General features: G+C 43.1%; 1 protein-coding gene across 2 annotated transcripts in view; it reads left to right on the forward strand.

Annotated features, from left to right (window-relative positions):
* Nucleotides 1-27,937, forward strand: part of CBX5 (chromobox 5) — a 61,311-nt gene that overhangs the window by 15,506 nt on the left and 17,868 nt on the right. Inside the window, exons 1-3 of one of the 2 annotated variants that reach the window (XM_063119616.1) lie at nucleotides 4,791-4,801; nucleotides 11,402-11,579; nucleotides 14,264-14,447. In XM_063119616.1, coding sequence (XP_062975686.1) covers nucleotides 11,443-11,579; nucleotides 14,264-14,447 — 321 coding nt within the window. In that variant the 5' untranslated portion in view covers nucleotides 4,791-4,801; nucleotides 11,402-11,442. Of the gene's footprint in view, nucleotides 1-4,790; nucleotides 4,802-11,401; nucleotides 11,580-14,263; nucleotides 14,448-27,937 lie in introns of those variants that run through there. The other variant, XM_063119617.1, reaches the window with a different exon arrangement.

Genomic DNA, 27,937 nt, shown 5'->3' on the forward strand with positions numbered 1-27,937 from the left:
TAAAGTAGAGGTATTAGTTGCCAGACAGCTATGCACTGGTGTCCTCTTGAATTTAATAAAAATTACAGGAATTTATTAGATTAAAATACAGCACACTCTTCTTCCTTATGATGATAAGAATTCTTCTTTTTTCACCCCTAACATGTGTAATAGAGGAGGTAGGGTGGGGTTTGTTCAGCAAGGCCACATTTCTTAGTTAAAAATATAGTACTGGAAAAATTCAGCTAGGGATGGGAAGACCGTATGGAGTTATGAGTGTGTGAAATCAAAACTTTGATAGTTGTGTCACTGCAGTGGTTCATGTTGACCCAAATGGTTAGCTGGCATTTCTGATTCCTGTGGCTTAACTGTAATCTTTGTAGATCAGTCAGTGTGATTTACCTCTCCCCACCAACTTCTGGCAGCAACAAAATAGTCTTCACATGTGCTTCAAAGAAGGGCTGGTATTCAGAACCTCATGGGGGATCTGAGGTCTGGGTGCCAACCCCAGCTCTCTTGGGGTCTCAGTCTACACCCCCTGGGGTTCCCTAGATGTCCATCCCCATTCCACCAATAATTTGTTGGTTTCTTGGCTTTTGTGCAGTATTTATAAAAGCTTGAAATGCCTCTCCTATGACTTAGTTATTAGTAATAAGAGCTTTAAGCCACAACATGATGGTATTTTTGGCCCCACCCCTTTTGCCTTTGTCCCTGCTGATCACAGGAATACGACCCCCAAAAATTTCTCCCAAATTGAATTAGGAACATAGGATGCTGCCTAATACCGAGTCAGACCATGGGTCCATCTAGCCCAGTATTATGGACACTGACTGGCAACGGCTTTCCAGAGTTTCAGAAAGGATTCTTTCCTCGCCTCACCTGGTGAAGCCAGAGATCAAACCTGGGACCTTCTGCATGCAAAGCAGGTGCTCTTATCACTCTGAGGTATGGCTCTTCCCAATGAGCTATGGCTCAGTCTGAAAGAGGTTCCCATCCTGGAGGATATATTTTTTTAATGCGGAGAATCCTATGTAGCATCTACTTAGTGCTTTTTGAGCATCCAAAGAATTTCACTTACATTGTCTCAACAATCTTTTCAACAACTCTGTCAAGTGTGAATTCCTTCAGTATTCCCAGTGGCTCATAGTTGATGTTTGTGCTAACCAAAAGTAGCAAGACAAGCAGTTATGTGAAATATAGATGGTGTGGGAAAGGAAGAGGGCTGGTATAGACAAAACTTCTGGGCAAGAAGATCACCTTTTGTGTCTGGTATTTATAGCCATATGCATGGAAATTGCATCAAAACGGTGTAAATTTCCCTTATTTATCTCAATAGGGTGTTAATGGTAAAGCCTAGTTGTCACAATTTAAATGCTAATGCCCCTAAGACAGTGGCCCATCTTGAGTCACTGGAATGTGACTATAAATCATCCAGTCCAGACTTTGCTGTGAACTTTTGAAGCTGTGATAGATGTAAAAGCTGAGGGAGTGCATGAAGGTGATATTCTACTGATGTTCTTGCAGTTCTTCTGTAGAACCAAGACGTCTCTAGGCTTTTGATCTGAGCCTGAAGTATTCCTCACTCATTTCAAGTTAAGGATAAACTATCCTGATCCTAGCTTCAAGTACGCCTTAAAGGGGAATACTTCCAGGCTAAGTTATATCTTAAAGTTCCTCTCTGGCATTGTTAATAATCCCGCAGCAGGCCTGTATTGTAAAAACATTCAAACACTATATTTTTGCCTTTTAATGTTTACCTATGATCTGATTAAACTGTTTAGATGTATTAAACTATTTTGTAGCCCAACAGTATAATCTGGAACAAATGTTTGTGGAGTGATTGGGTTTTGTGTTCTGTTTTGGCTTTTTTAGGGTCTTGCTTTTTACTGTTTTACTCTGTACAGCACCATGTACATTGATGGTGCTATATAAATAAATAATAATAATAATATATATATTGCAGGCCTCATGATAGAGAGTAGGGAAATCCAGGGCTCATTAAAGGTTGACTTACATTGTTGACTCAGGAAGCTGCAGGTAGAGTTCTCTCCCTGTGACACCAGGCTGTGTTAGGGATTGGGTGGAGGGTGGGGCGAAGAGAAGTCTCTGTGTCCTATAAGGCACATGAAACTAGTCCTTAGGATTGTAGCTATGCCATAAATTGGAGTGGTCAGTGCTGCAGAAGAATGATCATGTATTTTAACGAGAAGCAGAAACTGTTTTTAATAAAATGTAAAATGAACTCTTCTATAAATTATTTTTTAAAATCCATATTACACCGTTCATAAACTATAATTCAGAGATTGAGGTCTATTGGATTGTGTGTTTGAGAACCAAGTGAGCAATGGGTGAGTGTGTGTGTGTGGAATTTGTATCAATTCTCTAAAAATTAAGTAACTGAGATTCCTATTCCAGACCAGCAAGGTTATAAGAAAGCTTTTTCTTTTTGTAAGAAGTAGCTACCTCTTCTTTGGAGCTGATTTTTTTGGGTGCCATTTAAATAACAATATATCTGCAACACTGAGCACATTTTATGATATTGTGGCACAATAACTCACACTTAAATGTCAATAGAGACACTTGAGAGAACCTACAAGGTTCAATAACTTCTGGTGTGGTTTGTTTCTCCTGTCATCGGCCATTATATTTTTTACAGCTTTTAAATTGCTACAGAGAGAAATTGCTTTGGATTATAATGGATGGTTAAGAGGCTGCCAAGGGTACCCTTGCACGGGGTGGATGAAAGTTCAATACTATTTTGGTTTTATGTGTCTAAGTTCTAGGCTATATAGCTTAAATATAATTTGTTTGACAAATGCATTGGAGTGATACCGGAGTACAAAACTATACTGTGCATTAAAAGAGGCACCGCCAAACTCTTCATCAAATTTTTGGTAGAAGATTAAACTTCGGCCGTTTTCTTAGTTTTCTGAATAGATGCTTGGGACTTCTCGTGGCCTTGTCAGCCATGTGAATGTTTTTTTGGTCTTTGCTAGAAGAAGTGGGCCCAAGAAGAGAACTTATACTAGTCTTTCCTTGGACCATAGTTGTCAGAAACTGGGGCACTAGTGTACTGGTTTATTGTATTGTTATAATCTCATTGTGAATTTTTGGATGCTGGCTGCCTGAAAAGAATCCAGTAACTTCATCAGGTTCATTTAAAAGAGAATTGTTATCTTAAAACAGCCTTGTATTTAAGTAGTAGCCTGGTAGGCATAGCTGACCAGGAATTGCATGCAGGTGCGTGGGCAAGTTGGCAGATGGAATGCGCTGTCCTTCCACTGTGCTCTGGCTTAATAATCAAGTACCCTATTTCTTCGATTCTAAGACACACTTTCCCCCCATATAAACATCTCTAAAAATGGGGTGCGTCTTAGAATCACGGGTGTTTTTTAGGGATTTTTTTCTGTTGGTGGTACGGAAATGAGTGTGCGTCTTACAATCGATGGCGTCTTACAATCAAAGAAATACGGTAGTGTTCGTGTAATTATTTCTGTGGCCTCCTTATGCTAACTTGAAAATCCTTGGACAGTTTTAGATAACTTTATTTTTATTCTTACAACAACCGTGTGAGGTAGGTTAGACTGCGAGATAGTGAGCTAGCCAGAGCCATGCAGTGAACATCATGGTTGAGCAGGACTTTGAACACAGATTCATATACATGTGTGGAATGTATGTAATCTGTTTTGCTCACAGTAAAGCTACAAAATAGGCTTTGAATTGAAAGATCCCACTGTGCCAGTGCAAGGTCCCCAGTTCCCCTCCCCCTGCAATGTGCCCCACAATTCTTTTTTAAAAAACAACAACCCCCTTCCCTCGTGAGTCCTCTGATCCCCTGGAGTCAGTTTGGGGGTGTTAAAGAAAGGGGGGAGAACCGGAATGAAATTGTTCCCATGGGTTAGATCCCACAGTTGTGCAAGCGGAAGGCCACTCATTCAATAGGACTTCTCTGTCTTCTCCCCCTGCAGCCTCCCAAGTGGCCCCCAAATCTGCTTCAGAGGCTCCCACAACCCTCAGGAGCAGATTTGTGTGTGTGGGGGGGGGAGGGAGGGCAACTGCAAGGGGAATGGGAAAATCATTCTGCCAGCAGAAGGGAAACTATTGACATTATTGGATAGAATCTTGTGAATGGGAGTGTCTTCTGCTCATGCAGTAGGATCTTTGGATCTAAGACTTCCCCTTGTCTGGTTGTTGAATTCAGACTTTTGATTTGCAGTAAATCAGTGTCCTTGATTATGGGTAAACTTCAGTTTTAATATGCCCCAGAGGACTGAAGAAACTCACAGTAAAGTCATTGAAAAGTAACAGATTTGGCTGTCTAAGCGTAAATGATGTTCATGTGAACTTTAAAAAGTTAAATGACGTCTAGAAGTAGAAAATCCCTGTGGCTTCTAACATCTGGTGATGTCTTATGCTCTGTTTTTAAACACAAAGAATCCCAGTTCTACACAATGGATTCACGAAGCCTATGAATTTAACTTTGAGCCATGATTTAGCAACTGGGAACAGGCTGTGAGATCATGTATCCCCTTTTCCTTTTTGCTGTACTCCTCTTGTGCCCAGATTTTACTTTCTCTTTCTAACCTGGTTCAACATTAAGTGTGAGTGTTGTTCACTCTGATTAAGAGATCTCTAATCATGTTACTGATGGTTACATATATTGCCAAACTAATGTATAGGAGGGAAATGTGATCCTGGACCCAATAACTAAACTACTTGGGCAGTGTTACATGTGCCCTGACCGATGTGATTATTTGTGAAAACATAAAGTTTGGACCTGGTCTTTACAATCTCAGTTTCACTAGCGACACAATGCTATCTTGTGAAGTTTTTTTTTTATCTTAACTAAGAATGAAAATAATTATTGACTTCTAATCAGGCTGTTTGTTGATATGTATTAGGGCATTTACATGGATTTTCCACTTCTCCAATTAAGAAATATAAACTTTCTGGTAATTGGGTAGACATAGTAGGGATCTGTTATTTCAGTTCATCAGTGGAGGTTATGTTAACATTTAAAAACTTAAAAAGCTTGAGACATTCAGAGGGATTGTTTTGGATCAAATAGCACACTGTGAGTGTTACTGGAAGCACAACAAAACTTTATGGACTGGCATTACCAGAGGAAATGTATATCTTGATTATGTTTTTGTAACTAAATGTTTAAATCTTAAATGCTCTGTTATAGAGATCGCTGTACAGTATTGCCAGAGTATTGTAAATGCCAACTCCATATGGCTTACAAATAACAGATGGCACACAGACATATATTAAACACACAAATTTCTAATTATTTTTTCCCTTCTCCCATTATCGCTTTCTGTGGGCAAGCATAGAAGACATGGTAACAGTTATGTTGGGGAATAAAGCCTAAGGTTTATGGCCTGGTCCTTCAGCTGCAAGTAGAAAGCCTACTTGTAAAGTAATTTTTATTTTTATTTATTTGGGCCTTAGAGTTGTGCTTGCTGTTTTGACAGTAGTCCCTATTCTTCTGTGGTAAGACATACCCCAATAGGTTACAAATAGCCAGATTAAAATGAGTAAAACGAGATGAAAATACTAAAACTTAAAACCCCAGCCCAATCAACATTAAAACCTTGACACCAAAGTTGTTCCTTCAAATTTGTATCGGTGAACTGTTCTTCCTGCAGCATTGAAAAAACATGTGAGAAACAAATAGCTTATGTATGCAGATAGAGCTCCATCCTGCAAAGGCTGGCTGTACCTAGGTCTGTTGGCATCTGGGATCTTGCTCATTTTCTGTAGATTGAATATGTATGCTATCTCTGTCTTCAGTATGTGCTCCTTTATCTTTTAAACATTGTGTGTGTGAGAGAGAGAGAAAGAGGCCATAGCTAGACGGGGCGAAATCCCGTGGCAATCCCTGGGATCATCCCTGTGCGTCCACATGATGCACAGGGTATCCCAGGAGCAGGGAGCCCCGAGATCTCGCCCTCCCCTTTGAGCCCACTTTCCCCACCATCTCGGGCTGAACGTGTGTGCAGGTGTCGCGGTTTGTCCCAATTCCTCGCTAGGAGCCGGGACCCGCACATGGGGCGCAGAGCTACTCAGGAGCTCTGCGCCCATCGGGGGTGGGTTGGGGTGAGCGAGGAAATTCCCCCGATGGGCGCAGAGCTCCTGAGTAGCTCTGCGCCCCATGTGCGGGTCCCGGCTCCTAGCGAGGAACTGGGACAAACCGCGACACCTGCACACACGTTCAGCCCGAGATGGTGGGGAAAGTGGGCTCAAAGGGGAGGGCGAGATCTCGGGGCTCCCTGCTCCTGGGATACGGCATCCCAGGATGTCCTCTCCCTCTGAGGTTGTTGCGCGCCGCATGTAAACAGAGGGGGAGATCTCGCGATAAAAATATTGGAGATTCTCACCTCTTTGTCGTGCTAGACCGGTAGGTCTAGCTGAGGCCAGAGAGAGAGAGACAGAGACAAAGAGAATTCACTATCTGATGAAGTAATTCTGGTCCATGTTGCCCCATCACTCCTACTGCATGTAGAAGCAGCTAAACAAACTGCGGATCTTCCTTCTGTGGTTTGGGTAGCAAGAACTTGGGCTTTGTCTCTCCCCAAACAAGAAAGAGTCATAAACCAAGAATAAGCAGTTATGATTCTGGTTTGTTATGGGAGAATCAAGCCAGAGTCCCTGGTTCATACATAATGCTAATTAAACCATTGATGACCTGAAGTTTACAGTGGGAGCAATTGAGCAGTGTACACTGGCATGCTGTCTCATTCAGGATAATCCCCCCAAAATTTAAAAGCTGAGTTGTGTGCAGATGGGCCCATTGAATGGGTTCACACAACATGACAACACCATGAATATGGGACGTAGTTGAACCATGGGTTGTTGTGTTATGTGAAGCCAGCTACGCTAACAAACCATGGTTTGTTAACCACAACAACTCACAATTCAGAACCCAAGAACATATGGGTTGTTTGTGGTGAATAAACCATGGTTTGTTAGTGTGGCTAGGTTCACACAATAAGTCATGGTTCAACAATCCACACTCAACCCATACTCAACCTCGACTTGTCATGTTGTGTGAACCCAGCTGTTGAATGATCTTAGCTACAGGATCTAGGAGCATCCCCAGGCTTTGAAGCATAATTACAAGAGTGGTTGGTCCATACAAAGCAATTCCCACTTCACCTTGCAGCCCCCATGCATACCCCCAGATCTGACCTGTAGGATTGGAAGATCCTGCAGAGGAGATGGTTGGGGGAACAGAAGGGTGGGGATGTCCCATTTCATGAGTGGAACTCTGCTTGCATGACATTGGATGTCGCCCAATGGTCTTAAACACTCAACTGTGATATGAGGAACAGAGACCTCTGTGGCCTGCCATTTAATATTCATTAGCTGGAATACCATGCTCAGTGTTCACAAATTATTAAATAAGATCGTAGTTTAAATGTATACAGTTCAGTGTTCCTCCCTCGCCAGTATATGTAATGGTTTTTAGCCTTCTGGATGTATACTAAATTGGATCTTTTTTTCAGGCATGATACTTAACTCCTTAGGGTTTACAAGATAATACAGATTTAAAACCGGGTGTAAGGAGCCTCCATGGTTGTGTACAGCGTTAACTCGGTTGGTTTTACCAGCTCCAAGTGCAAATGCTTCCATTATAGAGACACAAAGTGGCTAACAGCATGTTGTTAACGTTGCTGTAAAATGCCAGCATGATCCCAGCCATTGTTGGCAGTTTTGTTGATCCGTCAAATGGAGCAGAACCCCCCTCCTTTCCCTCCTTTCCCCCCTTTTTTCCTTTTGCTACCCTGGAGCTTTAGTGCCTCAGAAGCACCAGTGGAATAAAGTACATTATTCTGTCCATTCCATGAGGAGGCTAGGCAAGTAGAAACTTGCTACTTTTAGACAGCTGTCTTTAACAGAAGAGCAAAAACTCAAATGCAATAGCAGTTTTTGCATGCTGTCTTCATCTGTTACCTCCATATGAATGTCTCCCTGTACAAGATACTAGCTTTGCATAATCTCTGTAGTAAATAACAGCCTGCCCATAGGTGCAGTTCAGGCGTAGACTTGTCATGGGCTGCCTAAAGCGGAATCATTAACTCCTCTTTGTTGAGGATCTGGTAGTGCTGGCCATTCTGTTGCTTTTGCCGTGGGATAGATTTACCAGGCAAACACCTATAGGCAAAGAACATGTTATAATAAGTGTTTTAAAATGTTAGCCGTCTGACCTAAACTGACACAATTCAGGAAATTCCAGTTAAAAAATGGGAGCTTGCTTGAACATGGAATTTCCTGGTTTCTGTCCAAATAGGTCTCCTTGTTGTCTTGTGTTAATTTCTTTTAAAACCCAGTGAATAGCCTTATAAAAATACGCATTTTCCAAGGAGCTTGTAATGTCTCCCCATTTTGGGGAAATTATTAAGAACTCCCATTTATAAGCTCTCATACGTTCTTTCGTTCAAGGCTGCAACACCTAATTTCAGGTCTGCATGTGGAATGTGAAATTAATTGCGATAGGGGTGTGTGGATTTGACAATGACAAAGGTTCACAGTAAGGGTGGGGCCGTGGGGGGCAATTCATAAGTAAAAGTTAAATACAATTTCTGTTAGAAGCGCAGCTGGACCACACAGTGTTTATGGACTAATCATCTGCTAAATTCAAACTTGTTAAAATTGGAAGCTGTGTAATTTATAAGAGCACAAAGCAACTATAACTATTTTTTTCCTTCGGTCTTGTAACTCAAATGGTGTAATTGATTTCTCTTCCACAGACACATACCATTTTTTGGGGGTATTAAACTTCACTCAGGGCCTGAGACCTCATAAGCCCATATTTCAAGCTGCAGTGAATTTTTATAGCCAGGTTATAAATCCCTGGAAAAATATGCCTTTTTATAACTAGCTGTGACAGAACTTTCTACTGATCCATGAATACCAGCATGGCTACAGTCCAGTTTATTGTAACCGTGGCTGTGAAGCTCTCATCTGTTGAAACTATCAATCTGTTTCATTTTTTAGTTATTTCAACTCTAGTTTTCAATCAAGCTTTCTCTTGTTTGTTAAAATTACTTAAATACAAAGGATCTGTTAATACTTGCATCACACTATCCAAGTAAAGATTACATACTCCAGAAATTATGTGTGGCAGATATGTATCTTGATTTTTACCTTGGGAAGATGCAGCTTTAGGGTAATATGGCCAGTTTTTAGCAATTTGGATGTGGGAAAGATATGGGAGAGCGTTTGAACAAGTAATTTAAATTGAATAAAAATTAAAGATCTAATTTTTGTTCTGTACAAGAACATTTCTCACTTTTATTTCCCCCTCCAGCCTTTTACCACCACAATAGAGATTCATGTTCATTTTATGGAATGTATATTTATATTTTCCTTAATTGATCAGCAAAACAAAATTAAGTGCTATACCTGCAATAACTTGTATTGTTAAGATACTCTCTAAGGAGTTGCACTATTGTGGGACAAAACTGTCATCCTTTTTCTTTTCCTTTTCTAGAACTTCTGGACCTTTTTTGGAATACCTTTCCCACCCCTTGCTCCTGAATCCACAGTTGTTTTGGTGCTACACCTACCCCCACCCCAACAATCTTTATCATGTCACTCTGGTGGACCACAGGCAGTAGCTTTCGGTTCTTCAAGAGCAAAGCTTGTGAATTCCATCATGACCTCTTTGATCTTCTGTACCTCTTCTTCCCTTGCATCTGGCCCCAAAGAAATTTGACTTACAGTGCAGTCTTAACATGTCTGCTCAGAAGTAAGTTCGAATGAGTAAGTCCCTTGTGGCTCTTGACTTCTACATTGAGCAGGTTTACAACCATTTTATCAGAAGTCAGACCACAGCTGCTCTTGTGCTCAAAGCCAGAGGTGGCAGAAGGTACTTGGATAAACTGGTAGATCTTTGGATGCTTCACAAGTCGGCAAAGTTTTCCAACTCCCAATTTTAACAATAGTGGCAACAAAATCACTCACCCACCTGCTCAGGAGTGGATTTTGGTGTGGAAGGGCTATGAGCTCCATTCACTTCTGGGTACTCAGAACAAGTTCCTGGGCTCAGAATTCTTTAATTCTAAGTGTGTCTTTTGCCCTGAGCTCTGGCTAGTGGATCTTGGGGTTCTACTAAAAAACAAAGTAGATCCCACTAACCTGAAGTCTACCCACCGCTGCTCAAAGTGAATCCAGTAGCACAGTCCTATACATGTTTTCTTGGAGTCCAGAGGGACTTGCTCTCTTGTAGAGAGAATGTTTAAAATTGTAGCCTAACTCACTTCCCCAGTTTGGGCAAGCTTCTTGAAGTGAGACAGCCTTGCCCAAATTTACTTCTGCTTAGGATCCTACTTTCACTGTATGAACTATTAGAATTAGACATATGTCTATTTCAAAACAGCATGCTTTCTATAATTTGGAATCACTGAGTCATGGTTTCCCAGGTGCAGTTCGGTGTTGGGTACTGTAGCTAAATGCAAAAGAGGGCAGGGCTCCTGCACCTCGATTAGTTGTGTGGAAGAGGGGATTTTAGCAGGTGTAGCTTGGCGCGCAAGGTACACTTGCTGGAAAATCCCTGTTAAGTCCAATGCTAAACCTGGGTTCAAATCTCAACTCCTGTCATCCTATGAGCATGCTGTATAGCCTTGGCCTGCCTTTTAGCCTCACATCCCAACCTGCAAAAAATGAAAATGCTCAGCAGCTTTGCAGGGGTGTTGTTAAAACTGTGAAGGTGGCAAATTATTTTACTTGCTAAAAGCTTTACATAAATGAGAAATTTAAAATGCAGTTGGGAGCTGAAATAAATGTTCTCCTTATTAGAATCGCCTCCTGTAAGGGAGAGGAGTACTTTTGTAAATGCTGCAATTGGCACTTTTGAAGCATGCAGCTACCCACCTACTTACCCACCAGTTAGGTTCATATTTATAATGAGCACTCTATCACCATATTTATAATGAGCACCCTATCACGAGTGCAGTGCGAAGTTCTGGTATTTCACACCCTATGAGGTCTTGTCTTAGTCTTCCATTTTCTCTGAGGTAAATGCAGCCGTTTTTGTTAGCTACTGAGCATGACCATTAGTTCAGATAGGACAGTGCCCAATAGGTAGTACACTGCCAGCACAGTAGATAGTGTGTGGCTCCATGGAATATTATATTTGTACTAAACACCTTTTTTTTAAAAAAAAATCCTTGTTTGAATCTGGGAGAAAAAGCCTAATACCTCATTTGTGTATCACGCTCCTCCTTGTTTTATTTATCGTAATTGTGGGTCTCTTCTGCCTGCCGACTTCCCTGTAGGCTTGGACTGTTAGCAAGTGGACAGTAAGAGGCCTTTGAGCTGTGTACCATACTGGTGGGTGATGCGGTGCAAGATTTCTGGAACGAAACGCCGTTTTTCAGTTACCACCAATTAACATGTCACTTCCGATTTGCAGGAATTGGGTAGCCTTGGTGCATTAGGTGCAACTTCTGCGCTATGGGAAAGAGAAACAAGAGGACAGCAGATAGTTCGTCCTCTGAAGATGAGGAGGAATATGTTGTGGAGAAGGTTCTAGACAGGCGTGTTGTGAAGGGTCAAGTGGAGTATCTTCTCAAGTGGAAAGGATTCTCTGAGTAAGTCCAACTTTCCTTCTGACATGGGCTTTGAGCTTTCTCGGTAGCAGAGCTCCAGGCGGTGTTTCAAATTTAGCCTCCATTGCCCTCGTTCAAGCTTTCCTTTAAAAACAACAATAAAACCCCTCAAACCCCTATGGGTGGGAGCTTGCATTCCTCACTCCAGACATGAGTGGCGTGCATCCATTTAAATGAGTGGGTCACGAGGCAAGGGCCTGGGACCTTAAAAATCGGTTTTGGAAATACTGGCATCTGCGTTCCCTCTCTCACTTCACAAGAGTTGGTAGTTCCACTTGAGTTATTCACCAGCACTATCGTCTAAATAGTCTTTCTCCTCATTTTGAGTTTTTATTTTATTTTCGAGGTGGGGGGACATTTTGGTCAAATCCTCCGGTGGCCCCTTCTGTGAATTACTTTAAACAGCTGCTTAGGCAAAAGGAATATTAATCCCTTGCCCCTCCATACAGGGCAGTACTAAATCTGCAATTGTACAAGCACAGAATTTTGGTATTAGGGATGGACCTGAGCATCCTAAATATTTCTGCTTTCAATTAAAAAAAAAAACTTCCTAGCCCTTAAGGCTGTTATGATTAAGCTTGAAAGTTGTGGGTGATGCTTGGTAAAAACTCCAAAGCCAAGATGGGCTGAGCAGAATTTCCAGGCATCAAGCAATGGAGCTTCAGTGACCAGCATACTTTGCTTCTCCCCACAATTAACAAGATAAAAATAAATTATGCAAAACATAGGTTTTTAGCACAGAGTATACACAGCCCTTTTCACCTGTCCCGATGCAAAATAGTTTCTCTCAAAGGGTTTTTCTGAATGTGTGTGTTTGTATGAATATGTAACCTGGATATTTGACCTGGGTTCTGGCAGACTGCTTTATGATTCCATGAAGTATGGTCATGGTTCATTACCTACAAGGTCCAAATTAGAGGCTGAGGCATTTTAAATGGATGCACACTACTTAATGCTGGGAAGGCAAGTTACTAAGCAGATAACTCAAGGCATTGCCCTACTCCGCAGCAATTGAAAAGGCATGTCTGCGTAACCTTTATCAGCACCACAGCAAAAGGGAGGAGGTTCTGTCCTCTCTTTGAGCTTGCAGTAATTCAATTACTCAAACGGATTCTGTGTCCCCTACTAAGTTGAAACCATGCTCTATTGCAGCCTTCCCTAATCTGATGCCCTCCAGATGCAACTCCCATCATTCCTAGGCACCATGGACGAATGGATTGCTGGGAATTGCAGTCCAATACATCTGGAGGGCACCTGGTTGAAAATGATTTACTTATGTATTTTCAAAGGGAGAGTAGTCACTGCTTCTCTGATAAGCTTTTGTGCAGCCTGTGATGTCATATGCTGGATACAAACTAACCTAATTGCCTGCAAATACTTTCCCACCCCCCTCTTATCCCCCCCATTTACCCACACCGCTTTTTTCTGTTTAATATGCTTTAAAAGGGTTTCCTTGAAACTCAAAAGCTATCTTACTGCCTTGTTTTTTTTTAGTTGGCCCTAATAAAGGCAGTATTATACTGTTCCTATTTAGTAGTGTTTAGTTACTTTCTCTGGTACCGTTCTTAGAGCAGCTTCTATCTTCTGAGGAATAAATATTTAGCATTTTATGCATTAATGCAATTACGAAACGCAGAATTTTTTTCTGAACTTAAGTGGGGACATCGCACAAGAGTGATTGTGTGATAATTCCTTTACTACCCATCTCTTTGAATATTGTTTCTATTGTTCCTAATTTTCCAGTGGGGGGAAATCACCCCTGGAGTATGTAAACCTTTAATCAGGAGTACATCTAGAAACCAGGGCTAGAAAGATGTTTCAAATTCCAAGGGATTGATAAGGACAAGCCCTGTGCAGGAATCAAGGTGGCAGGGAGGGAGGATACATTTCTTCAGCGTTTCTATGAGATTTTTTTAGAAATCTTGGCAAACGGCACTTTGAGTTCTTCCCACTGTGGTTGAAACAACTTCCAGTTTGCCACTGACCTGTGTTTGAAGCACTCGGAGATTAAAATAAATTTTTCTTGGGCCTAATCTACATGCTGCGTCAAATGTGTAGCCTGTAGCTGATCCTAACATTTTTAGCTTTAGTGTAAGTGGGACCCCCAGTCTGGAACACGACCACTGCATGCCTGGGTGTGTGTGTGTGTTAGAGGACTGAATCTGTCCATCCAGCTGCTTCCCTGATAAATTTACCCTCTGAGTGGGGGCTAAGAAAAGGAAAAAACACTCCGTTGGCACCAATTGAGCCCCCGCACATTGGTGTGTGTGCATGCGCGAATTTAGGATTGGGACCATACCTGCGTGTGGTGGTCCCAATCCATATCTGGAACCCCACACACTTACATTAAAGTCGTTTAAAAAAAAACATGTTAGGAATCAGGCACATACAATGCATTTAATGTAGCGTGTAGTTTAGCCCTCGGAGTAAACGATCATGAGAACTAAGTCTCCTGTGCTGGTTTGGCAAGGGTCCTGTCTGCCTAAAGAACTTGGAACAGTTCTTCCCATACACTGATCTTTTGTACATGGAAATTCTTCACTCACTCAGCTCTGCACTCAATTGATGGCTGTAATCAATGTATGGGAACATTTTCAACTTTTTCTTCTCTTTTGTTGTCTCTCCCCTGCCTGCGCCCCCTTGTCGCCCTTCTCTTATTGTGTCAGGGAGCACAACACTTGGGAACCTGAGAAGAATCTTGACTGCCCTGAACTGATTTCTGAGTTTATGAAAAAATACAAAAAAATGAAGGAAGGTGAAAATAAGCCCCGGGAGAAATCAGAGAGCACCAAGCGGAAGTCAACCCTTGCCAACAATACTGAAGACATCAAAGCCAAAAAGAAGAGAGAGGTGAGTATTCTGCTTTTCCATTTCCATTGCCAGACATCTTTCTCTGTCTCAGCAATAAGCTCCTTCCAGCATTGCCTGTGTGGGACTATGCTAGTGTTTCTTTGCTTTGGAACAGCATGGAGAAAACATTAAGATTTTAAGTTTAAAATATCAAGAGTTGAGAAGGTGGCTTCTCAAAGCAAAGCTTCAGGTTGGCTGTGTTTCATTTGTGCCAATTTTCACACCCCTCTCAGGGAAAACTACCCTGTAAAACAGGATAAGCTAATTGCCAACACTCATTGTAAAGAAAAGAATCGCTAAAATAATTATGGCCTTTTAAATATAATAAAGATTAACAATCAAGCAGGGAGCCTCTCAGTACTTTCTAGAGCAGATTAAGATCCGAGGAAATGCAATTTACTGTTTGAAAGCCAGTCCAAATCAGGATTCCTTTAAGGCACTCTTCTAATTGTGACAATAAACAAGTCCACACCGAGTAGAGGCTTCCTTACTGGGTGGACAAGGGGGCTGCTCTTGCTTTTTTGTTGGCTGAGTTCCCTGTCCCCCTTTTTTTATTGGGAGAAGTAGCTTTGAAAGCAATGACAAGACTGCTGTAGGACTCCCCTGCTAAGACTGTACTGACCAAGTAACTGACCCTTGGTACTGCAACTGGTGGATACTCAGCGCGGAGGTACCACATTTTTTGGGGGGGGGGGCAACTGATTTTGGAAATTAGCCTTGTAAGGACTCTAGTCAGACCCTTCACTGAAAGAGGTGGGATGGATCTTTCACAGTTGCTGGTTTCTTGCAATCAAAGGCCCTGGCTAACATTTGAGAGGGCTGGGAGTAGCATCAGACCCCCATTCTAAGCAACTGAGAATTCTTTCCCAGTTCCATATACAACAACTAGATTGAACGACAGTCTTCCAGTTATAAAGCTGCAGCACAGATTGTTGCAATAGACATGTCTGGAAACTGTGTTGCAAGAAAATCGAATCAAGGACAGCATAGGCGGTGGGTTGGAATGGGGTTCAGTTTTTGTATTCAGACCATGTTCTTCAGTACACACATGCTGGTACTTCTAGCTTTCTAGTTGCTCACTGGTCCTTGTCCAAAGTGCAGGCTGGAATGAGCACATGGTCAGCGTAGAGCAGGCAGTCCATTAATGCATACATAGTACAAGCAAATTGCCCGTGTTTTGCTTCTCAGGCTTCCACTGTTCTAATTTAGTGCGTGGTTTGGGTAGCTACAGCCATACCAAGAGTTTGGGTAGCTACAGCATGGATGAACCTTTAGGGGAATGTTACAAAGTTATGTACGGAGATGCAGAGAGAGAGAAGTTTCTGTTGAGGCAAACAAGGAAAATCCAGCCATACTTTTCCTAGGAGTCAGTACTCCAGTTTCAAAGCCTCAACTGCTTTTAGCTAAGAAAAGGATTTGAGGGATAAACCCATGCGATTCACTTAGAAAATGCAAGTGGCTTCAGTGTGTACTCTGTGCTGAGAAAAATCAGAATTCTGTGACTGGTGTAACTTACGCCAACATAACACACACACCCCGAAGCTGGTTCTGCTAACGATGCAGAGGGGGGGTGTCTAAAAGACCTGCAGGGCACTGAAACGTTGTTCTCTGTTCCTCCCACTTCTGAAATTTTATGAGGAATAGTCTCCACACTTAGTTTCAGACCTATCAATGCACTCTTGAGAACCAGAGGCTTAAGTAAATCTGAGATTCTCAGGATGCTGATTTCTGAGCCCTGTCTCATGTTTGTGCAGTTTGATTTCCAAATGAGAATATATACACAATTTTGTATATGATATTGTAAAGACAATGCTCTTGCTGACTAAGTTACAAGTATTGGAAATACTGTGAAGGTCAAATGCATCACCTTGGTTAAAGCATTTCCCCACCTTATTAAAAAAAAACCCTGCCGTATTCGCCAGCCAATGCATGAGGAGACATGAGAACATGGGTTATTAAAACATCTTTATAGACGAATGTGAACATATGAAATTCTGTATAAATGAGGATCTGTTGAGTGGCATTTTATGTCTTGTCTTTCCCTTCCTGGAGGAGAAAAATCTCCTGCAGTTCTGTGTGTTCGTTATTTTTTTATAACCTTATTTGAAGAAATGCCCTGCCCTTTACAGCTGTGTCTGTACAAAATTATGGCTAAGTCACTAGAGATTCAAACCTGCACTGCTACTGTCGACCCTTAATGAAATCATAAGGGGTAATAAGGTCGTATATTTCATATCCAGCAGGTTATCCTTAGTGCGTTTGGATTACAGTTTTATAACCCATTATGTATTCTCCTTAAAGTTTGGGAAGTAAAACTGTCCACTGTGGAAAATGAGTGGTTTGGTTCCTGCCAAAGCATCCTGTCTCCTCCGGCATTTTAACTTGCCATGAATTCCCCCTTGGAGACGTTGCCTCACTTTTTCAGGGCTTGGCCATTAGGGCTGGGTGCAGACATAATGCTTAACTGTGGTTAGTGATAACCACAGTTTGGAACCTTAGTAGTGACTAGAATTCAAAAAATACAGTCAAACCACAGTTTAGACATTAGAGGAGGCCACAGTCAAGCTATTGTTTAGACATCTGCAGTTGGCATGATCAGGCAGCTACCAGGGCCCACGGACCGGCAAGGGGCGCACCAGTGTTCCACCTTTCAGCACCACCATCTTTGTAGGCCTCATGCTCATGGGGTGACATGCTCTAGGGCATACAAGACTTTTCTGAAGAGGTAGTGTGGGGACGTATGAGGTTCTGTTGCTCTGGTAACTTCTACTATAGCCAATAGGAAGCAGGGGGTGTATCATAATGCATCCTTATTACTGTAGTTGCCAGCTGCCATTTGCCGACCTTGTTCCTCTTGGAAACCTAACTAGCCAGTTGTTGCTGTCATGCAGGTACCTGCTATGTTTGTACCACCATCTAGAAAGTGAAAATGAGATGTGACCCCCTGGGCTGGCTACCCAGACTAGCTCTGCAGGGGTAGATGCCTTGCTGCCCACCAGTGTGCTCTGTGTCCTACTGTAATGGCCTTGCAACCTGATAACTCAAGAGCCCCAGTCCTGATGCTGCTCTCCACAGTAGCTTGGCCAGCTGTTTCTAGCCCAGCTGTAGATCTTAGTTAGATGTATTGTGATGACACTGTTTGGCTGGAACAATATTGCTGGAGAGGAGGAAGAGTGGCCAAGTTGGAGTGTAGTGTAGTTTGCCCCAAATCAGAGAGAGAACAACATTCCAGAGACGTAAACCATCTTGTGCTGCTGTCCTTGCAGAGGTGCTTGGCTTGGTGGCATGATAGCATCAAAGATGCTTACAAGGTAGGAGGAGGGTGGGGGGATGGAGGGGTGAGTGGATGAGCATCTGTGGTATTCCTGGGGGTTTGGTTCAGCAATGCACTTCCTCTTTCCCATGCTGCTCACTCTGCCTGGCCTGGGTTCAAGCAGCAGCTTGCTGGGCTTTGTGCACACACAATGGGGAAAGGGCCATTGCACAAAGTCTAGAGCTGGCTCCGCTGCAGAGCAAAGCCGTTCCGCCTCTGAGCTCATCTGCTTCCTTCAGCAGTCCCAGATGTTGCTGGACCCTTCTCTGCTTTGCCCTACTGAGGGCAACGTCACACTTGCAAGCCAGTACAGTACCATTGGTAGGCTGCTCCTATGGGACAATGAAACTAAGGCTTTTAGTTTCCCCCCCTCCAGTTCAGGTGTCTGATCCTGGAACTATCCACCCCATTTTCTGCTCCCCAAGTTTATAAATCCTCTTACCCTGAGAGACTGCCACCTGTACAATGGTATCTAGTAATGCCTGCAACTTGGGTCATCCCTCCCCACTTCTTCCTCTTCCAGAAGAATATTGTTCTCATTTTCAGCGGAACACGGTCCTAAAGAGCACCATGTGTTGCAATATTTGCTCACATGTTTTGGTCACTGCACTTCAAAAAAGATACTGTTTTGCTGAAAAAGGTGCAGGAAAGGGAAACAGAAATGATCAAGTGACTGTAACCAAAAGTTACAGCATTTTGGGCTTTTTAGCTTAGAAAACAGGCAAATAAGGTGATGGTGGTGGGGAGACATGATACAGCTGTATAAAATGTATGCATGGTGTAATACGTGTGTGTGCGCGTGCGTGTGTGTGTGAAACAGAGAGAGAGAGAGAGATCTAATGAAGCTGAATGGTGGGAAATTCAGGTCAGATATGTACTTCTTTACACAAAACATAGGTAAACTATGGGATTTTCTACCACAAGGTGTGATTATGGCCACCAATTCAGGTGACTTTAAAAGAGGATTAAACAAATTTATGACTAGTGATGGTAAAACGGAAGCCTTGTGGATGAGTGGTTCCCGAGTCTGGGCAATAGGCTAATTGCCTGTTCTGAATGGAGTTGCACTCCCTTTGAAAGATCACTGTCCCTGGAGGCCTAAATGGCCATGGTGGCTTGGAGTGCCTTTTACGAGCTTCATCTGGTTCACCAGATATGGCCTCTCCTGCACAAGGATATCTTGGCCACAGTGGTATAGGCACTAGTAACCTCAAGACTGGATTACTACAATGCGCTCTATGTGGGGCTGCCCTTAAGGCTGCTCCGGAAGCTGGAGCAAGTGCAGAATGCAGTAGCTTGGCTGTTGTTGACAGCTCCCCCTTTTCGGCACATCACTCCTTTGCTGAGGGAACTGCACTGGCTGGCTGTTTGCTACTGGGCCAGGGTTAAGGTTTTACTACTAATGTATAAAGCCCTAAACAACTTGGGGCCAAGATACTTGAGAGAGTACCTTCTTCTTTATCAACCTTCCTGGTCAGTGAGGTTATCAGTTGGTAGTTTCACACAGTGTTATGGCCCAGCTGGAGTTCACCCAGAATAGAACTTTCACTCCCTGTCCTTTGATGGACAGGGAGGCACCAACATGTTGTTTTGGTGTCTGCTGAAATCTTGCTTTCAGAAAGCCTTCCAAGATTGACCAGCCACAGTTTTCTATTAGCATTCTGTTTTTAATTTTTTTAAAATACATTTAATGTGGTGTGTTATTCCTTTTATCTCTTATTGTTCATTAATTAACTTAGTGAAGCTTTTCCTGGATTGTGTAAAGCTTCACTGTCTCAATATCTGCCTACTTAAAAGGTATAAGATTGTGGCTGGCCAAATTGTTATGTCATCTTTCTAGTGCTTGCTGTGACCCATCGATGGTGAATGCCACCAAAAGCAGGTATGCTACCAGCTCACTTAAACAGCAGCATTTAGGCAGCTGACTTCCAGAGGTTTAATTTCATTCATTTTAATTTCATTTATTACATTTCTGTAAATATTCAATGATCATCAATCTTATATGTTAGTGTAAATCTTATTATTCAAGATCTACCAGACTGTGTTTGTTCATTTTAAACTAAACCTTTAGCAGTGTAGATGTGCAGAAAATGTTGAAACTTCAAAAAAGTTCAAAGCTCGAGCTTTGGGCAGCTGCCGAAGGGGAGGTTAATGCAGATGCCCCACACTGTGCATACAATGTAACAAGTGACACAGTGTGTGTGTGTGTGTGTGTGTGTGTGTGTGCCCCTGCATGTGTCATAATGCTTCCTCCTGTGAGCCAATGAAAGGAGAGGCAACGAATGTTGGGAAAAGGGCTGAAGAAAAGCCAGTTGGGGATAGGAGGAAGAGAAGCTGAGCAGGAAGAGCTAAAAGGACACCAGAGAGAAAAACGTGACCTCAAACTTCAAGAAATGGTAAATGATCTTTTTAAAAAGAACTTTTTTGGGTTTGTGTTCGCCTTTGCCAGTTTATTTGTGGTACATTTATATTAAAAGCGTAAGATTCAGGTAACAAGGGAAATGGGCAAGCATATTTTTATCCAGTCGTTCTCAGACTACTAGCCCCCATGGAGACATGGAATTTTCACTATTATTGTACATAATATAAAAACCATTTGCATACAAATATATTAACAGACACGTATTTGAAGAATTTTAAAAATAAACAAGAAATCCCAGGACCACATTAAAACCTTCTCATATGCTGCCAAATGCCTGAGGATAGAGGAAGATCTTAACCCAGTGCTGAAAAGATAACAATGTTCGTGCCAGGTGGATCTTTCTGGGAAGATAGTTCCATAATTGGGGGTTCACCACTGAGAAGGCCCTCTCCCTTGTTGCCACCTTCCTAGTCTCTCTTGTAGGAGGCACCTGGAGTAGGGGCTTAAATTGTAAGTTTATACATGGGTAGGTTCATGCCAGGACAGGTGCTCTGTCAGACGTTGCAGTCCTGAGCTGTGTAAGGCATTATAGGTCAAAACCAGGACCTTGAATTGGGCTCAAAAACAGAGGCAGTCAATGTAAGCAGGCCAGAATTAGTGATATGTTTAGCCTTCCTTGTCCTTCTTAGCACTCAGCTGTCTTAAATGCCATTTTTTGGTAAAAAGGAGAGGTGCAAATGAAATAATTAAATATCAATCTGGCCACTGCATTTTGCACAAGCTGCAGCTTCTAAACCATCTACAAAGACAGCCCCACGTATAGCAAATTGCAGTAATCTAACTTATCAGAGGTTATCAGATGTTACGTAATGTGCTCTCACTAGATCCGTGTACAAACTTGTACACGTTCTAATGAGACTTACACCCACTTATAAGGAATCTTTTGACATTGGCAATAGAGCATCTGTGGCTAAGTAAGGCAATTCTTACTCAAGAAATCTACACCATTGAAGAGGATAACGCCACAATGGCACATTTATTGAAGTTGAAACAAATACAAATGCACAAGCTAGTTTTGGGGAAATTAGCTGAGCAAGTGGAGGCTTAGAAGTAGTTTCAAGACTGAAAAATAAATTTTCTGAGACTTAACAGCATACACACACAACAGGGGAAAGAGCAGAGGGAATCTTTAAAGGCAATATACCTTTCCTTGGGCTGCAGCCCTTTCCTGTAGGCTGGAACTGGAGAGCGTTGCAACTCCTGGTCTTAGGTGAAGAAGAAAAGGATACAGGGAGGCAAAGCACTCACCAATGGCAGCTTGCTCACGCAAGCTGGATTGGGTAGCATGCCTTGTGCTTCTAGTCCAAGAGAGAGCCAGCCTCCCTTTCTCTAAAACCTGAGGGTTTTTGTATATGATTTAAAGAAAAGCAGTGACATCACTGCTCATAAACATTGGAAGTGATGCTACTTGCTATGGGAGAGAGACATAACAAAAGAGGGTGATTGGGGATGATGGCTGTACTTACTGAAACATTCTCTTTACAAAAGATAATTTCACACAATAATGATTGCTTTAAAGACATGTGTGTTCAGGTTGGGTTCAGCAACAGGGCTGCATTAGCATGTGCAAGACAAGTTATCACTCTCGCCATCAAGCATTCATATTCTGCTTAATTTTACCCCCCACCTTTGTCTCAGGGGACTGCATTTGAAGAAGTTATCAGAAAATGATTACTTGATCTATCTTTGTGTGAATGCTCTCAGTCTCATTCCTGGTGTAGGTGGGGTTTTGGCTGCTTCAGTGGAGTCAGTACTACTCACAGAAGCTACTTTGTAACTGAGCATAGATATACAGATAGGGGTGTAGCTGGGTCACCAACCTAAGTTACTATTTATTATTATATTTATATTCCAACTTTTTTCCTCCACGGAACCCCAAGGTGGTGAACATAATCCTCTCCATTTTATCCTCACAACAACCCTGTGAGGTAGATTGGGCTGAGAGTCTGTGAGAGTCACCCAGTGGATTCCATGGCCGAGTGGGGATTAGAACCCGAATCTCCCAACTCCCAGTCCAATACTTTAGCCACTACACCACACTGGGTCTCATGCCATTAAGGCCACCTGAGCCTCAGGTGACAAAGATGGCTCCAAGAGAACCCCAAGCTGCAACCCCGTCCAGAATAGGTTGAGCACCTTGAATCCGGTCAGAAGAACCACCCACTAACAGCATCTTGGTCTTCTCTGGATTGAGCTTCAGTTTATTAGCCTTCATCCAGTCCATTGTTGCAGTGAGGCACTGATCTAGCCCATCCACAGCCTCACCTGATGAAGATGAAAAGGAGAAAAAAGCTGTATGTCATCAGCAAACTGTTGACAACACACTCTAAAACTCAGGATAACTGCACTCAGTGATTTCATATTAGATATTAAATAGCTTGTGAGACAAAACTGACCCTTGCAGAACCCCATACTGAAGAATCCATGGGGCTGAGCAATATTCCCCAAGCGCCACATTCTGGAGCCAACCATTCTGGAGCCTACAGAAAGTGGTGGAAGGAACTAGAGGGTCAGCAATCCTTGACTTGTTATTGACCAATAGGGATGACTTAGTGGATAAAGTGGCAGTTACGGGAACTCTGGGGGAAAGTGACCACGTCATACTTGAATTCTTGATTATGAAGGAGACAAAAGTCGAGCATAGCCATACACGTACTCTGGATTTTAGGAAAGCTGATTTTAATAAACTCAGAACTATAATAAGTAAGGTCCCGTGGCAAGGGAGCCTAAAAAGAAAAGGAGTGCAGGATGGGTGGGAGTATCTAAAAAATGAAATTTTAAAGGCACAGTTACAAACAATTCCAACAAGGAGAAAAGATAGAAGACAACAGAGGAAACCAATGTGGCTCCACAAAAAGCTTATTGATGAACTGAAAACAAAAAGGGATACATATAGGAAGTGGAAGGAAGGCCAGGCTACAAAAGAAGAGTACAGACAAGTGGCGCAGAAGTGCCGAAATGGCGTCAGGAAGGCTAAAGCTGTGAATGAGCTGAGATTAGCGAGGGATGCTAAAAGCAATAAAAAGGCTTTCTTCAGATACGTGAGTAGTAAAAGACAGAGGAAAGAAATGGTGGTACAACTGCTTAATGAGGGTGGCAAATTGATAACAGACGACAAACAAAAGGCTGAAGTGCTCAATTCCTACTTTGCCTCGGTCTTCTCCCAAAAGCGGATCTATGACCCCCCTGGAAAAAGTGAAGCAGAAGTTGAGGGGGCAGGATTGCAGTTTGAGATTGATAAACAAATGGTCAAAGAACACCTAATTTCCTTGAATGAGTTCAAATCCCCAGGGCCCGATGAACTGCATCCAAGAGTAATAAAGGAGCTAGCGGAAGAACTCTCAGAACCTTTGTCTATTATCTTTGCAAAATCATGGAAGACGGGTGAGGTGCCGGATGACTGGAGGAGGGCTAACGTTGTCCCTATCTTCAAAAAGGGCAAAAAGGAGGAACCTGGGAACTACAGACCAGTCAGCCTGACATCCATCCCTGGGAAAATTCTGGAGCAGATTATAAAGAAGTCAATCTGTAAACACCTTGAAATCAATGCAGTGATTACTAGAAGCCAACATGGATTTGTCAGGAACAAATCCTGTCAGACTAATTTGATCTCATTTTTTGATAGGATAACCTCCCTTGTGGACTGTGGGAATGCTGTGGATGTCATATATCTTGACTTCAGCAAAGCTTTTGACAAAGTACCACATGACATTCTGATTAACAAACTAGCTAAAAGTGGGCTAGATGGAACAACTATTAGGTGGATCCACAGTTGGCTACAGAATCGGACTCAAAGAGTACTTATCAATGGAACCTTCTCAAACTGGGGAGAGGCAACGAGTGGGGTGCCGCAGGGCTCAGTCCTGGGCCCAGTGCTCTTCAACATTTTTATTAATGATTTGGACGAGGAGGTGCAGGGAACGCTGATCAAATTTGCAGATGACACCAAATTGGGTGGGATAGCTAATACCCTGGAAGACAGAAACAAACTTCAAAGTGATCTTGATAGGCTGGAGTGCTGGGCTGAAAACAACAGAATGAAATTTAATAGGGATAAATGCCAAGTTCTACATTTAGGGAATAGAAACCAAATGCACAGTTACAAGATGGGGGACACTTGGCTCAGCAATACTACAAATGAGAAAGATCTTGGAATTGTTGTAGATCACAAGCTGAATATGAGCCAACAGTGCGATATGTCTGCAAGAAAGGCAAATGCTATTTTGGGCTGCATTAATAGAAGTATAGCTTCCAAATCACGTGAGGTACTGGTTCCTCTCTATTCGGCCCTGGTTAGGCCTCATCTAGAGTATTGCGTCCAGTTCTGGGCTCCACAATTCAAGAAGGAAGCAGACAAGCTGGAGCGTGTTCAGAAGAGGGCAACCAGGATGATCAGAGGTCTAGAAACAAAGCCCTATGAAGAGAGACTGAAAGAACTGGGCATGTTTAGCCTGGAGAAGAGAAGATTGAGGGGAGACATGATAGCACTCTTCAAATACATAAAAGGTTGTCACACAGAGGAGGGCCAGGATCTCTTCTCGATTCTCCCAGAGTGCAGGACACGGAATAACGGGCTCAAGTTAAAGGAAGCCAGATTCCGGCTGGACATCAGGAAAAACTTCCTGACTGTTAGAGCAGTGCGACAGTGGAATCAGCTACCTAGGGAGGTTGTGGGCTCTCCCACACTAGAGGCATTCAAGAGGCAGCTGGACAACCATCTGTCAGGGATGCTTTAGGGTGGATTCCTGCATTGAGCAGGGGGTTGGACTCGATGGCCTTGTAGGCCCCTTCCAACTCTGCTATTCTATGATTCTATGATTCTATGATCCAAGTAGGAGTGAAACCACTGCAATGCAGTACCTCTAAACTCTAAAACTATCATCCCAGGATACCATGATTGATGGTATTGAAAGCCACCAAGAGATCAGGGAAAATCAACGAAGTCACACTCCCCTTGACTCTTTCCTGACATAGGACATCATACAGGGCAACCAAGGCTTATTTCCATGCTAAAACCTGGCCTGAACCATGACTGAAATGGATCCAGATAATCAGTCTCATCCAAGAGTGTCTGGAGCTGATTGGCAACTACCTGCTCAAGGTCCTTGCCCAGGTGACCACTCCCTCTTATAAGGAGGCATTGATCACTTCCCTGGCCCAGTTGGCTGTTCCTTCCCTGCCAGTTTTTATAACCCAAGAGAGGCAAGGATCCAATACGGAAGTGGCTGCACAAACCTGGCCCAAGTATCTTGTCAATGTCATCAAGGTGTACCATCTGAAACTCATCCAAGAAAACTGGATGAGGCTGTGCTCTGGATACCTCACCTGATTCACCTGCTGTAATACTGGAGTCTTAAGCCTTGGCACAGGCAGGAGATTTTATTTTGGAATTGCTCAGCAAGTGTATTACAGAAGGCTTCAGACAGATCCATGGCGTCCATGTAATAAGCTTCGGACATCCCTGAAAAGTTCCACACCCACAGAATTCGGTAGAAGCAGCAATATAATATTTCTTTGCCAGCCTCACCGCCCCTGAATATGCCTGACCATGGGTGCACACCAGTGTTCAATTGCATGCATTAGGAGTTTTTCTCCATCTGCCCTCTAGCTGTCTTCTAATTTGCTCCATCACTCTCGGCTCTGGAGTATATCATGGAGCTCTACTCTGGAGAGGGTTCTCTAGAAACCATTTGGATCCATTAGCCTTCAGGAACAGACCATCTTAATAGGTCCCCCACCTTTGCAGAGGGGAAAAGCTGCCATAAGTCTAAACCAGACCCCAAGGGCAGGCTGATAGGGCAATCACCAAACCTGCAGGTATGGGGAGGGCCAGAACATGCACAGCCATCAATTGTCTGGGCTGTGTTCCCCTAACCTGACTAGCTCTCCCAACGCTATATCTACCTCTGCTTGTAACCAAACTAACTGGGGGGGGGGGGCTCAGCTCCCTCCCCTCAGCCCCATATCCTCTCTCCCAGGCATATGGCCAGATTTTGAACTGGCACACACAGAAAAAACATGTAAGCCAGTTAACCCCAATGCAAGAGGGGTGGCTCTTGTCCTTGGTTCCCCCGCTGAAGTGCCCCCCTTTGGTGAACCCCCCTTCAGAATTGGTGCTGCTGCCCTACATCAGGTCCTGGCAGATCTCAGGAGGTAAACACAGCTGGCTCAGATTGGCAATCAGCTGGGAGAGTGCTTCTTCTTTATTCAGCTCTTTCCCTTTCACGAGAAAGCAGCAAAAACAACCAGAAAAGCTATCTAGGGCAAAGCCTGAGAGACGGTAAATTGGTTCATCTGCCCTGTAAGATGCCCTGACTATCTTTCTTTTGTTGCTCTGGGCTAAATAGCCCTAAGTCAGGTCCTGGCAGGTAAGAGCTGTCCCAGGAGACAAACACACCCAGCTTAGATTGGCAATCAGCCTAGGAGAGTTTTTCTTCTTTCTTCACTCTGGCCAGGATTGGTACTTTCCCTTACACCAGAAGGCAGCAGGAAAAAAAAAAGGGGGGGGAGGGGAGGCAGGCTTGGGCAGGGTCTGAAAGATGGTAAGTTGGTTCACCTGCCTTATATGATGTCCCAGTCTTCTGTACTCTCACCTTATGGTTAGAATCCCTCCCCCCTGCCCCCCATTACTAGTCCTTTCCCCACCCATACGCCTAACTCATCTTGGGTTCTGTATAGTGCATCTTATTACCATTGAACCGGCACTAGTGGCAATACCCCTCTGGCATGCATTTTTGCTGTTACGCAGTGCAGAACAAGTAACTCCATCCCTTCACCCAATATTTAAAAAATCCTACAGATTATTTTATGGCATCTGGTAACAATTTTCTTCCTCCTCGAAAGCTTCCCTTCACTATAATGCTTAGTTTAATAGTCAGAGACAATCACCTTCCCTGTTTCCCGTGTTCAGCCCCCAACACCATCCCACCTCGCATATACTTCATGACTCGCCCAGCTTCCAATATGTAATTAAATTAATAAGCATAACCTTTTTAAAGATTCAACTGTTCTTTACTGATGGCTAACCAATGCACCTCTGAAAACTGGGTGTCAGCTAAAGCAAGGATGGAGGTGAGATGGGGTTTGTGAGGGAAGGAAGCAATTTTGGAAGCTATAGGAATAATTGTCCTTGATGTGCAAGCTGATGGCATTCTGGGTTACTTTTGCCTTGCATGATAATTGGTTTGGTTTAGCAGGGGTTGCTTCTGCTCCCCACGATAATTGGTGGGATTCCTTTTGCTCCTGCTGTGGTCCTGGCAGGCAGATAATCCTCCTCCACTCACAACTGTAGAAGTACGTGCTAATGCCCATAAACTGAATCCGTGATGACATGCCATTCCAGGACAAACATGGCTCTTCTTCTTTGCCTTTCTGTAGGCTACAGTGGCGACAGTGAAGGACGGTGTGTGTGTATGTCATTTGAAGTGCTATTGACATCTCTCTAACTGAAGTATGTGCTAAATACTTATTGAGGCCCAGTATTGGGCAAAAGGCGGGATACTACTACTACTAATAATAATAATAATATATGGAGAAAATTCTGAATGTGCTAATGGAAAGTTAGTTGGGTGATGCAAGCAAAGGAGATTCAGCTGTAGTAGAGCATTATTCCTCAGAATGTCAGTTCCCCTGCCACTTGTCACCTTCAACAGTCACCTTCCCTGAATCCATGATGGCTTTGATAAATTCTCCATGATAGGAGCAGGATGACATTCAACAAGGACCTGTGACTCCAAGCATCTGTGCTACCCAAGC

Source organism: Elgaria multicarinata, chromosome 3 (assembly GCF_023053635.1).
Source record: "Elgaria multicarinata webbii isolate HBS135686 ecotype San Diego chromosome 3, rElgMul1.1.pri, whole genome shotgun sequence".
NCBI lineage: Eukaryota > Metazoa > Chordata > Lepidosauria > Squamata > Anguidae > Elgaria > Elgaria multicarinata.